Below are 13,960 nucleotides of genomic sequence, written 5' to 3'. Positions count from 1 at the left end.
AAAGCATACTTGATGGTGTACTTGATAACTCTCTTTCTCTCTCTTCATCGATGCAACATTCTACAATTTCTTCATCGTCACCTTAAGTACAAAGCGATGTATCAATTTTGACTAACCCTCAGGCAACAGCACTCATTATTAACGTGAATCCGACTTGATCATATAGCCATATATTCATCGATTGTGTCTAGATTGTCATGATTTCCTTGATAGAGTGTTGCTGCTCACAAGGGAGCTTTTAAACCAAGAGTTCCAAGTGGTAAAGTTGAAATCATCCCTTCGAAATTTTTACGGACGCCATCACGAAATGGTTGACCATTATGGAAAATCTGTTTCACAGATGACGACGGATATGTCCCAATCATCGTGACCACTATCCCGTTCTCCCTTTCCTCGAATGAGACCTACAGAATTAGACTTATCACCGGGTTTGTACGCGATGGGTGCCACATATGGAGCAGGATCTACTTACCCTTCCGGAGAATCCTGAGATTACTTCCGGTTTTTTGGTGGGGTTTGTGTTGCTAAGTCTTAAGTTTTCTGTGTTGTGTTTTGTATATTGTTGTTTGTCTTTTTGGTCTTTTTCATTTGTCATGGCGTTGTCAGTCTATTTTCGATTTATGTGTTTGAATGTCCCTTTGGTATCTTTGGCCTCTCTTTGTCATGGCGTTGTCAGTCTATTTTCGACTTTTGAGTTTGAATGTCCCTTTGGTATCTTTCGCCTCTCTTTTGTACCTACTGTTATTTTATTCAATTCGGATTCCAATCTTCCGTATATTATTTTCTTCCCCTCTCTGTGATATGGTCGCAACTCTATAACTCGTTTAAACCAATAAAATCTTAGCCATATCATTAGAAACCAATCACATCTAACTTTAGTTAAGTAATGATTTAAAGATAGTGTGTATGTCGTATGTTACTGATGAGTCTTTATTCAGAAGAAACGCACGTCTGTAACAAAATTTCAATCCTGGTATCTATGATGAGTTTATTTACGACCACTGGGTCGGTGCCACTGCTGGTGGAGTCAGCACTTCTGTGTTGACATGAATTATCATTGATACAGTCATAATTATAAATAAACTGTTTATAAAACTTTGAATTTTTCTATCCCAGGAATAGATTACCTTAGTTTTATTTGGCAAAACTTTTAGGAATTTTTGGTCGTCAATGCTCTTCAACTTCGTACTTCGTTTGGACTTTTTATCTTTTTTTATTCGAGTGTCACTGATGGGTCTTTTTTAGACGAAACACGCGTCTGGAATACACAATTTCAATCCTGGTATCTATGGTGAGTTTATTTATAGCTTTGCATTGTGATGTGAACCATTAACATTGTTAAATTTGTTTGTCTGCAACAACTTCCATTACTTATTATACTTATATCATTATAAGACAGTTTTTGTTTCTTTTTATGCTCACGTTATCTCTAGAAATGTCCGATCGATTGATTCCTTCCATACAGAGTTATTAGTCACGACTAAACTCCATCTGCATTGGTAACTTCATTACGCAGTTTTTGTGATCGTGGTCAAGAGTTACTTCCCTTCAACGAGACTATTGTCTCTCTAATGACTGCAAGCATTGGCTGCAATTGCTGGCTTTATTAACTGGGTAAAATGGTGTGGATATATGAGACATCCACCCAACGATACAACTGATTAAAAAATATATAGAGCCCAATATACAAGACAGCATTTTCCTTCAGACAAATATATGTATTTGATTCGACTGCTGGGGAATATGACACATGCTTCATAAAAAAGTATATGCACAACTTTCAAGATTGCTTGATATCATTTATGTTTAAAATGGGAAATTCAGAATTCGTTGTCCAAGAAATATGTTTACCGTTTTTCATCTTTTTAACATTAAGTTATGTGTATATAAAAATAAGAAGAAGTGGTGTGATTGCCAATGAGACAACTTTCTACCAGAGACCAATGATATAGATGTTAACAACTATAGGTAACCGTACGGCCTTCGACAATGAGCAAAACCCATACCGCATAGTCAGCTATAAAAGGCCCCGAAAAGACAAATAAGTATCTGTTATATGTGAGTCCGATGTGTTACTCGTACATCGCTTTGATAATTTATGTAATATATAATTAATATCAGTCTTCTTTATTGAAAAATTGCATTTTCTTTGATTTAATGATGTTATATCCATTGTTAATTTCAAATGCATGTTATAACACAATATAATTTTTTTAGAGAAAGTTAATTATTTGCATTTTTACAAATAAAAGTATAACAAAAATACCGAACTCCAAGGCAAATTCAAAAAAGGGATGTCCATAAACACTGACAAAATCAAACGTTATCAATGAACGGAATAATAGAAAAACAACTGCCATATTCCTGACTTGGTACAGGCATTTCCCGAAGAAAATGGTGGGTTAACCCTGGTTTTATAGCTAGCTAAACTTCTCACTTGTATGACAGTTGTTTATAGTTTCGTTATATTGACAAAATTGGGTAAGCAACGTAAACAGACATAACAGGTTAATGTGACAATAGACAATAAACAATAGACATTGTTGACCCATATAGACCTACCTAAAATCATAGTATTACCAATAAAAGAATTAGACGTTATCATTTGCAACAAGTTCAGAGTTGCAGTACGATCTAAGTTAACACATAATAGCAAATCTAATCTACAGCATTATTGAGTGCTGATTCAATTTGTGTGATTCGCCACTTGGTGCATTTCACTAATCACGTCGTCAGTTTTAATTCCATAGAAATCACAGACGGTACATGTTATAAATATTTTTGTTTAAGTTATATAAGCAAGAGTAAAATGTTATCTGTGAAATGTCATACATTTATAATTATTTTAATTAACTACTTATGAACTATCACAAGGACTATTTTCTCTGTTGATCACAAAATCGAAGGATTTTGATAAAAAGCAAATAAAAAATTTTAAAAAACCACACACATGGTTTATCACATCGATGCAAATGTGATCTTTATTCGTAATATAATGTTCAGTACCTATATTACACTAGTTTATACATTTTTATTAGGACACGAGATAACATAAGACATAAGAATCTAAATTATTAAGACTACGAAGAACATCAATATTGGAATGCATTTTTATGTTCATCATTCACCTCATGTTCTTTTTTTCTATTTAAAACCCATTCAACTCGATGTTAAAAGTATTTTAGAACATTTAGCAAAACGGGTAATTTTCAAGGCACACGCATTATGTATTATATTTGTAGTATTTTACTATACAACTGGAAGCTATATGTATTGTATTAAAATAGTTAAAAAAAATTATCAACCCCGACTGTTTATTTTGACGAGCATTTCATAGGTTTCTAGCTGAAGTTAAATCTCTGAAATATAAAGATTAAACTTTACGTTTGGTATAGTATGCTTATGTATCTGTATATGGTAAACAAAAACTGTTAAGCCTTAATATTCTTTATTATTGCAAATGAATATATATAAAACGTAAGCGAAAGTAAACAATGGTTTCATGATATTACACAACTTTGTCTTTTAACAAGAGATTGAGATGAAAGTGAAGCTGGCATAGACATCCGTCTCCGTAATAAATCCGGACTAAATGAATTAGAAAATTTAGACAGCCGTAACAGTTCTTGAAAAATTCCTACAATGTTCGTATTTTCCTTAGCTGAAGCTTGTACAAAGCCAGATTCCCAGTCTACACAAGCTATTGATTCAATTGTTTCTGTGTCCATTGTCGACACATCAGTGTTTATATCAGCTTTATTTCCGACTATAACTATGGGCACTTTACCACGCTGAGATATTATTTCTTCTCGTAGTTTTTGTACCTCATCAAATGAAGTCATGTCCGTTACTGAATACACTAAAACGAATGCATCACTTGTCGTTATCGCTAACTTTCTCATGGCGGGAAATTCTCTATGTCCAGCAGTATCAAGAATATCTAATGTCAGTTTAATACCACCGATGTTATACTGTCCTCGATGTAATTCCTCCACTGTCTCTTTATATTCACTGTTAAACCTTTCGTATAAAAACTGTGATATGATGGATGACTTGCCTACACCAGCAGCTCCGAGTACAACAATTCTATAATGTACCTCATTCGATGCTGCTCCTTGACTGCCGGATCTCTGACGAGTGGACGCCATGTCTGAAAGGAAACAAAGAAACTTGTTTGAAAAATTTGGACCCGTTCAAAAACATGGGAAGAAGTCTGACTAGATACATGTATATATTATAATTAATTCTGTTTAGTTTTATACATTACAAAGGTGAAAACAGTACTATAAATTGCATGTTTTTTTCGAAAATTCTCATTGTATATTGAACTTTTCAATTTATCTTCAAACAACAGCACAAAGTACTTTACTGGTATACCATTATAGTTAAGTTATCTTTAAAAAAAAACCCATGAAAACCCTTATTTGTGCATAAGCCTTTTATTCTCTAGGTTGCTGTAATACAAAAATACGATATGATAAAGATATAACCTAATCATGGCAAAGATGGTTAGAACCGAACTTAATTTTGATATCGAAAAAGGAGTTGGTTTTGAGATTTTTGGATTTTAATAAGTTATTTTATTAATGACATGACACAAAACAATCATATTCAATAGTTAAAACGTTTGATACATGCAATAACAAAATAAACTTACCTTTTGTCAAAGTTCCACAATCAGTGGTTGAGTAGTGGGAAGTATAATAGTTCTACAGGAAATTATCTTATATATGTAGTTCATGTAAATCAATAATTTCATTAACGAGAAAAACCACATCCCTTGCATCGCCCATTGGATAAGGAAAATACATTATAAAATAAGTATGCAACAAAGCGAACGAGAGGTCAAATTAAACACTTTTCATAACCGATTTGTTGCTATTTCTTTATAATACCACATAATATTTCATTGAATAACTATTCAAAATCCATAGAACTAAAAATCATTTCTATCTTAATTGAGCAATATGCCTTAATACGTAATACTTGGCGGGATGTTTATGGTTGATGATATCAAGCTTTGTTAAACACAAAAAGTCATCATTGTTAGTACATACCGAATTAGGAAAATTTAAGTATATTTGTCCAGTGCAATTAAAGGAGACACAATATTGCCAAGAGGTTTTTTTATATTACTTCCTTTTATATTTTATTTTAAATACATAAGAGATTATGTGGGATATGCGTGAATAAGACAGAAATCCAGTGACACATAAAAACCAACACTTTCTGTATGTATGTGCCTGTCCCAATTCAGGAGCCTGTAATTCAGTGGTTGTCGTTTGTTTATGTGTTACATATTTGTTTTTCGTTCATTTTTTGTACATACATTAGGCCGTTAGTTTTCTCGTTTGAATTGTTTTACATTGTCATTGACTGTGCGGTATGGGCTTTGCTCATTGTTGAAGGCCGTACGGTGACCTATAGTTGTTAATTTCTGTGTCATTTGGTCTCTTGTGATGGAGAGTTGTCTCATTGGCAATCATACCACATCTTCTTTTTTATATAGACAACAAGAATCAATCTTACAGTCTTCAATATTGAGACAAGTGTCTATACAACATGGCAAGCTCTAACGTAGACTAGAAAAAGTAGTACGTAAAGTTAACCGTGTCTCTCAACAATCTGCCAACAACAATAATAATGTATATTACTTTTTTAATTTTTGTTGCTTTTTCATGCATCTACCATAGCCTGTAAATAAATGTAGTTACTATTGGAAGTAAATACTCAACTAAAATGTGGTTGGGATAAAAAATATGAAATTTAAACAATTTTTAGATAAATTCACATGTTTATTGCACAGAAATATATTACGAATCACTGGTCATTTGTCTAAGGTGATTAAAAATACCAAGATTTTTATTATTACAGTAATTGAGGTACATCATTTTTTATAGTCCGGTCGATTTTATATCCCGTTATTTTCTGATTATTATACGAACTCTGACAAATATTTCAAAGATTTGAACAGTTACCCATTAGGTCTATGACAGGACAGACGAGAATTTGCACACGACACGTAGATTTGTCTTATATTATCGATCAGTCGCAGTGATTATATGTCATCAATTACAGGAAATAAAGGTGTGAATATCACCTGAACATAATAATAATAATAATAATAATAATAATAATAATAATAATAATAATAATTTAACGCAGATAACTCGTTTAATTATGACATGTTTATCTTCCCTGAGACCTTAAAAACCATGAATATTGACCTGAGCGAATCATTATACAGGTCAGTACATGCAGTAAATTTATCAGATGGATAATGAGGTGCTAGACCATCATTTCGTCTACCCACAGCCGATTGGAAATATAAGACTCGCATGCAGTAAATGGTTAATTATAATTGTCCCTTTGGTATCTTTTCCCTCTCTTATATATATCTCGGTTTCCGATTTGTCAAATTTTATGGGAAGGTCTATAATAATTGCTAAAATAAATGTTTCTTGGAATTATCTCATTTATATGTAAAGTCCAGAGAGAGAGAGAGACTGAATGACATTGATGGAACTGGAAAATTTGAGTCTAAAAATAGAAACTCGTAACTCACTAGACATACCTCAAATAACACGATTTTTTTTTCAAGGAATCTTTTACAAATTTACTATCTGGATGATAAGTTCTATTCAAACAAAAACTAACGTACAGTTTTTTTTAGAATTACTTTTTATTATTAATCATTTAATGCGAGTCTTATATCTCCAATCGGCTGTGGGTAGACGAAATAATTACGGTTGACATACTTGGGGAGGCTGCTACGAATGATTCCGACAACAAAGGTAGGTGTGTTATACACCATTGTGTAGATAAATCAATTTAAAACGGCATAACAAGTTTATGGTGACCTTTTTTAACTGGACCAAATCACTACTTTACTTAAAAATTCATCACCCAAATCAGTTTAACATGTAATGTCATCCTCTTACTTAACATTTCATGCATAAAATATAAAGAAATGAATTTGGAAAGTGTATGAAAAAAATTGCAATATATACACTGTCCTCACTAGAGACTATATTTCAAAGGACGATGTGTTCTCGGACCAATTAAACATTTTAAAAAACGTTCAAGGAACGATTAAGACTTAGAATTAAACAATACAAACTGCTATCAAACTTGTAAAGTGGGCTATTTTTTTATAAGGATATTTTTTTTTCAGAAATATTGTTCAAGACTTGTTGGAAGGAGAGGACGCACGTTGGGAATTTACCATTATTTGCGTTACACATTCGTGATGGCGACCGTTAAACATGTGTAGTAATGACATGTAAAACATGTGTAGTATTGACATGTAAACATGTGTAGTAATGGCATGTAAAACATGTGTAGTAATGACATGTAAAACATGTGTAGTAATGACATGTAAAACATGTGTAGTAATGACATGTAAAACATGTGCAGTAATGACATGTAAAACATGTGTAGTAATGACATGTAAAACATGTGTAGTAATGACATAATGAGATTTGATTGATTATAATTCTATCAGTTACAGGTAACTGTTTTAAAGACGCGAACCAACTATATATAATATCTAGTAAAGGTGATGTAGGTATAATTCTTCTCGGAATCATTTAAAATGCCAGATAGTATTTTTAAATCATTAAGAAGTTTCAGATTTGGTTTTTGTTTTCAATAGTCCTTTGGTATGAAACAGACTTTTATTTTACAGTTTGCACTGGACAAAAATGTTTGACCGCTTTCTGTATAATGTGTCATACATGTATATAGATATAAGAAGATGTGGTATGAGTGCCAATGAGACAACTCTCCATCCATATATATAAGAAGATGTGGTATGAGTGCCAATGAGACAACTTTCCATCCAAGTAACAATTTGTAAAAGTAAACCATTATAGGTCAAAGTACGGCCTTCAACACGGAGCATTGGCTCACACCGAACAGCAAGCTATAAAGGGCCCCAAAAATGATTAGTATGAAACCATTCAAACAGGAATGTTTGTATATCTGTTTAAAGAAAAGGAGATTACAAAAAAGGAACATAACACGTTATGCATTTCGTGCAACCAATGCGCTTTTCAGGATTTTCCTTCATCAGGAATAATATCATGTCAAAATAGGAGCTTTGGTTTCACTGTATATGTACTACGAGAGTTGTAGAAGGAAAGTAAAAAACTGCTTAAATAAACATACAAATTGCATGAAAATTATCCCTTAGTGAGTAATTGAATATATAACATGGCTAAGAGGTAACCTTAATGAAAGTTGGAATTTGACATTTGACTAGTATTTTACTTATATATTATTTATAAATAATATTAGAACATGTTTGACAAAACGAATTTGTTTTATTACTTGTGAACAAAATAATTTTGAGCAGAAATTGCCTGACACTTGCTATCAATATAATTCGTCACTCTGGAGGAAATTTGTTGAGTAAACATCGAATTGTAGATGTCTTTGTCTTTTAATTCAATAACAACGAAATGAACTTCCCTTGAACTGACATTCTGGGAATACTCGATTTTCCTTTAAATAAATTGAAAACACACGTGAGATAAATTCAGAAAAGTTTAATCAAGTTAGCATGATCAGTTTTATTCAAATTTCAATGAAACATAAATAATTGTGCAAGTTTAAACTATTTTTAGATTGATTTACATTAAACACTTGGCGTCCACTGCGTTGGTAGAAAAAACAATAATTTTATAAACAAAATATGACTAAACTTTGACTTGTGGAGAGTAAACATATCTTCACTGCATGACAAACAACGTGCAATGCCAGTATTTACTATTACAATACAATGTAAACACCATGAAATGAATATTAATGATCATGTTTTAGTTTGTCTACAATTTACAATTTTGGTAATTTCTCGATTATGACTGTTGTACATGTATTTCATTTGAAACTCTACAGGAAATGTACGTCAACTGTCAACTCTTTCATACTTTATCCAAAACATTTGTAACTTTTCTGGGTATCAATCAACATATACAGTAAAGTGCATTATCAATCAATGTGTGTAACCATGGATGTGTCGAAAGAGCTGAAATCTGTTTGAGAGACATTGTATTTTATGCATTGACATTAAGTGATGTTATTAAGTTATATTTTGTGATGATTGTGTATTTAGTTTATTAATGATTATACATCTTATTTCATTTTCATCATTCTTTTTTATAATATGAATACTATATCAAATTTTTGACAAATTTTAATCGGGAATGGTCCTATCAAGGGCAGCAATAAAAATCCTGAATGTGTGACTGAGGCTTAACTGAACATCATTTGCAGATACTTATAATCTTATCTTAGTGAACCCCCGACAGTTAGGTGCGTCCCGTAACATTCGGGGAAACTCTGCCGATTTTGTCCAGTCGGATTACAATCGTGACTATGTCGTGACAGATTTTGCTGTATCGGATCAAAATCGTAACAATGTTCTGTGTTTTCTGGACGGTGTCCTGTGGAACGGGCATGATCTGGAGAAAAAAATGTTATTGCTGTTTTTTTGCGATTGAGTCCAGATTGCATCTAGATCTTGCCGAATGCGAACCGTCTTTGTTCTAGACTGGTACCCGGCCGTTATTGAAAATCTTGACAATACTTGTATCACTTGTATATTCCGAAGGCATACTGAATATTTTAAGGAGGGAACCAACCTATCTTTGTTCCGGAACAGTCCCGTTATTGATACGAAACTCGGCAATAATACCTACGTCAGAGTCCCGACAATGACAGAACACGATACGACTGAGTCCAGACAAAGCCGTTTGTAATGCGATACAGCAAACTGTGATAGGATTGCGTTCCGACAGAACCCGGATCATCCCGAATATGGCGATTTTTTTTATAGGACGGGACTATCACATGAAACGGTTTTCTATCGGATATCTTCCGTCAGCGTCGGTTCACTGTCTGGTCTCTGTCGGATCGCATTTGGCAGAATCGGGACGATGTCGTGACAGATTCGGTCGTTTTTAACCTTGCGAAAAATACAAATCGGATTAGAAACGGATTAACAACGGGATAATCGGGACAAATTCGGCTGGAAACGGCTGAATTTGGACGCTTCCTGAACAATATCTGATTGCTGTCGTAATCAAATAAATGTTTTTACAAATTTTAGTTAAAGTTTGAATTTCTAGCGACGATTCACAGGATCTTGATCAGATCTTTGACAAATTTTTATCGGGAATGGTCCTATCAAGGATGGCAGTAAAAATTGTGAATGTGTGACCCCGGCTTAAATAAGGATCGAATCTGTCCAGACAGTACATCGATTCTCCCAATGCGATCCGCCGAAGATAAGACATTGAGCAGACAGTGAACCGACACAGACGGAAGACATTTGGCAAGATATGGACGCAATCTGGACTCAATCGGCAAGAAAAAGAATGAAAAATTTCTCCAGATCATGCCCGTTCAACAGGACACCGCCAAGACACCGTTCATACAACACAGGACATGGTAATGATTTTGATGAAATACAGCAGAGTCTGTCATGACGTAGTCACGATCGTAATCCGACTAGACTATGTGTTAACATCGCATTACAAAGACAAAATAAAATGTTTTAGTATGAAAATACATACTTCCGTTTTCCTGGGATACTTTTTCACATTTTAAATTCAAATGTCGAATAGGAGAGGTAGAGGCTTTAGTCAAGGTAAAACTGGAAGTTTCCTAAATATGTAATTTTCGGGTAAAATTCTTATCATTCATGACAGATAGTCTAAAAAAATGTTATCTGGCTGTGATCTTTCAGTCTTAAATTTGATCTCTTAGTAAAATTCTTCTTCTCGTACTATAGTAATAGCAAATGGTCATACATTTCCGACTGACTGTTTTTTAAATTGGATTCACGAAATCAGCTGGCGCAAAGATACTCATGTTCCGCAATATTCGGAAAATTTTGAATTCATTTGATAACAGAACGATACAGATTGAATTGTAACAATTGCAACAGCAAACAACAAACAAACAAACAAATAAACAAAACAAAACAAAACAATACGGGTTATGTTCTTCTCATATATTTTATGATGGTATGATACTAAACCCCTAACGGGAGGGATTGTACTTGATTTTCATATGATGAAGACATAATCTTTCAATCAGTTTAATTGAGGTCTGGAGCTGGCATGTCAGTAACTGCTAGTAGTCCTTTGTTAATTTATGTATCATTGTCATTTTGCTTAGTTTCTTTTGTTACCTATTCTGACATCGGACTCGGACTTCTTTTGAACTGAGTTTTACTGTGCGTATTGCTATGTGTTTCTTTATTCTACATTGGCTAGAGGGGGGTTGAGATCTCACAAAACATGTTTAACCCCGCCGCATTTTTGCGCCTGTCCCAAGTCAGGAGCCTCTGGCCTTTGTTAGTCTTGTATGTTTTTTAATTTTAGTTCATTTATATGTTTTGGAGTTTAGTGTGACGTTCATTTTCACTGAACTAGTACACAATTTTATTTAGGGGCCAGCTGAGGACCACCTCCGGGTGCGGGATTTTCTCGCTGCGTTGAAGACCCATTGGTGGCCTTCGGCTGTTGTCTGCTCTTTGGTCGGGTTGTTGTCTCTTTGATATATTCCCCATTTCCATTCTCAATTTTAAAACAAAACAAAACAAACAAAACAAACAAAACAAAACAAAACAAAACAAAACAAAACAAAACAAAACAAAACAAAAAATTCATGTCAACTCATCAGTTGAATGACACGAGTTCCAATCGGTTTAATGTATTAACACAACTTTACTATTATCTGTCAAAGACTGGTGACATGGTAAAAGCACCAATCATTAAAAAAGGTTCCAAATATTGATTCAGAATAAACAGAAAGAGAAAATAAATTGTCGCGAATACGTGAAACTGAGATATGCTCTGATATAATTAAATCAACAAAGTTAGAAATTCCCGAAAGCTAAGTCAGCTAGAATGGGCTCAGTAAACACAAAAAAGTATCCTCGAAAATAAGTTGGTATTAAGAGTTTAAACTAGGTACAAGAAGCCACTGAAATAGGCCTAGGTTTCTAATGAAAAATGAAATAACTTCTTACGGTATCCTTCATGGATGAACAATTGCTTCTCCACATATGTTGGAAAGAATGACATAATAAGGCTTTAACTGATTAGACTTCCAAAGCACCAACTGTTTTATGTGGTTTCCTTGTTGCTAAAATTAAAGTTCTCCTATTTTTAGTGAAATGTTTTGCGATTTGTTCTGATCGTTTGCCTTTTCATTTAATTGTTTTTGACCATTGTCTGCACTTCCTGGATTTAGGATTTATGGCTGCTCCATTGGTTTTCTGTATTTATTTCTAAGATAAAAAGACTTTTTTCCTATATATATATATATGTTATTTTGATTACACCCGATGTATATGGGCATTAGTTGCCAAATTCATGACCACCGAAATGACTCAAACTGTCAAATTTGATTTAAAACCAACTGATTTATCATAATTACAAAAGTTCCATAGGAAGCACAATAACTGGTACACACAAACATCCTTAGTATAACAATGACAGAAATAAGTGAATGTAAATTGTAGAGTTACCAAGAATAAAGTGCAATAATTAGCATTCCTTCCTGAGAGAGATTCAGTCAACAATTATTGACAAAGTTTGTCTTCCTAGGAACATTTAAGAGAAACATGGTTCAAAACATCAATCAAGCTTAATTTAATCAGTCACAAGTGACAATGTTTTAGGGACTAATATTGTTACAAAGGGCAAAAGTTCAACATAAAAGTTCTACTATCTGAAGGTCAGGCAAAACAAATTATTCTGGATTTCCAGGATTAAGAACACAATCTACAACAAACTTGCAAATCAATTTCAATAAAAAATTTAGTCATGTATAAGAAATTTTAAAAAGGGGGAATATGCAGCAATCAAACGTCATCAGCAGAGGAGAGACAAACAACACCATGATTAAAGGATATACGAACAGACAAACAACACTGTACAGAAAACAAACAAATAATTAGCACGAAACATCGGGATTGCACTTAGTTTCTCCTGAAGGGCAAGTAGTGTCTGTTCACATAATGGCACTCTTCTATTTGCTTGTGGGAAGTTAAAATCCGGTGATGAGTTAGATTCTGTGATCTCATAATTGAAGAAATAATGTTGAATTATTAACTACCACAAATGAAACATAGCCGTGATTTAATGTTAGATTACTTGTTATTCATGGTACTGCCATTTATTAACATCATTTATTTTTATTGATACAGCAATAATGGCTGCAGTCTATTTTTAACGTCTTACTTTTATTCTTTTCATTATCAATTATTTTTTTTGGAAAAACTAAATCTTTTACTCTGGCTTCTTGAGTTTAAAAAAAATCATTAAAAATGTTATAAATCTGCATGCAATCTGACATCATTGTCTTCCAGATAACAACAGTACTAACATATTTCAGAATTTCTTTTTTCGTTTTATTTTTCAGTTCAGTCTCACTGTACAGTAGAATACAGTAGAACTATAATCGATAGACACTTGAAATCAAGATGATTTTTGTAATGTTCATAAAAAAAATTAATATTTTACAATTCTTTAAAAAAAAATATATATATATATATTTTCAAATTCAAAATGATTTATGTAATAATCATTAAAGCAGAATTTTTTTTTACAATTCTATAAAAATATATATTACATTTTCAAATTTCCGAGGTTCTTTTGTTCGGTGCATCATTTCCTAAACAGCAATACAACATTCAAAAGGATGTTCGAAAGACGTCAAGTAATTCAATCAAAGATCCTTAAAATATAAAGTAAAATTCTCATGTTTAAACAGATCTGTTGCTTTTCAAAAATATACAACTATTCTAATGAAGCTAATAATTGTCAGCGACTCCTGAACATATCAACACGGCATGCAATGATTACTTCTTCTGTATTACATGAATTTGATCTGTCGTCCTGTCATATAATAATTGTGTTCCTTGCGAGAAATAATTAGTCCTTAG

At 33.0% G+C, this 13,960-nt stretch overlaps 1 protein-coding gene across 1 annotated transcript; it reads right to left on the bottom strand.

Moving 5' to 3' along the window:
• Positions 1 to 3,312: 3,312 nt before the first annotated feature.
• Positions 3,313 to 4,693, bottom strand: LOC127708067 (GTP-binding protein Rhes-like). Its single transcript, XM_052212861.1, has 2 exons — positions 4,658 to 4,693; positions 3,313 to 4,150 (listed from the first exon to the last, which is right to left on the bottom strand). Exon 2 carries the CDS (start codon positions 4,146 to 4,148, stop codon positions 3,501 to 3,503), a length of 648 nt encoding a protein of 215 aa, XP_052068821.1. The 5' UTR covers positions 4,149 to 4,150; positions 4,658 to 4,693; the 3' UTR covers positions 3,313 to 3,500.
• Between the last annotated feature and the right edge of the window lie 9,267 nt (positions 4,694 to 13,960).

This window comes from Mytilus californianus, unplaced genomic scaffold, assembly GCF_021869535.1.
Source record: "Mytilus californianus isolate M0D057914Y unplaced genomic scaffold, xbMytCali1.0.p SCAF_7, whole genome shotgun sequence".
In the NCBI taxonomy this organism is placed as follows: Eukaryota; Metazoa; Mollusca; class Bivalvia; order Mytilida; family Mytilidae; genus Mytilus; species Mytilus californianus.
The sequence above is the reverse complement of the archived record's forward strand: the minus strand, read 5'-3'. Positions and strand labels throughout refer to the sequence as shown.

Coding starts and splice junctions, on each gene's coding strand:
- LOC127708067 (XM_052212861.1), bottom strand. CDS start 4,148: ATGGCGTCCACTCGTCAGAGATCCGGCAGTCAAGGAGCAGCATCGAAT.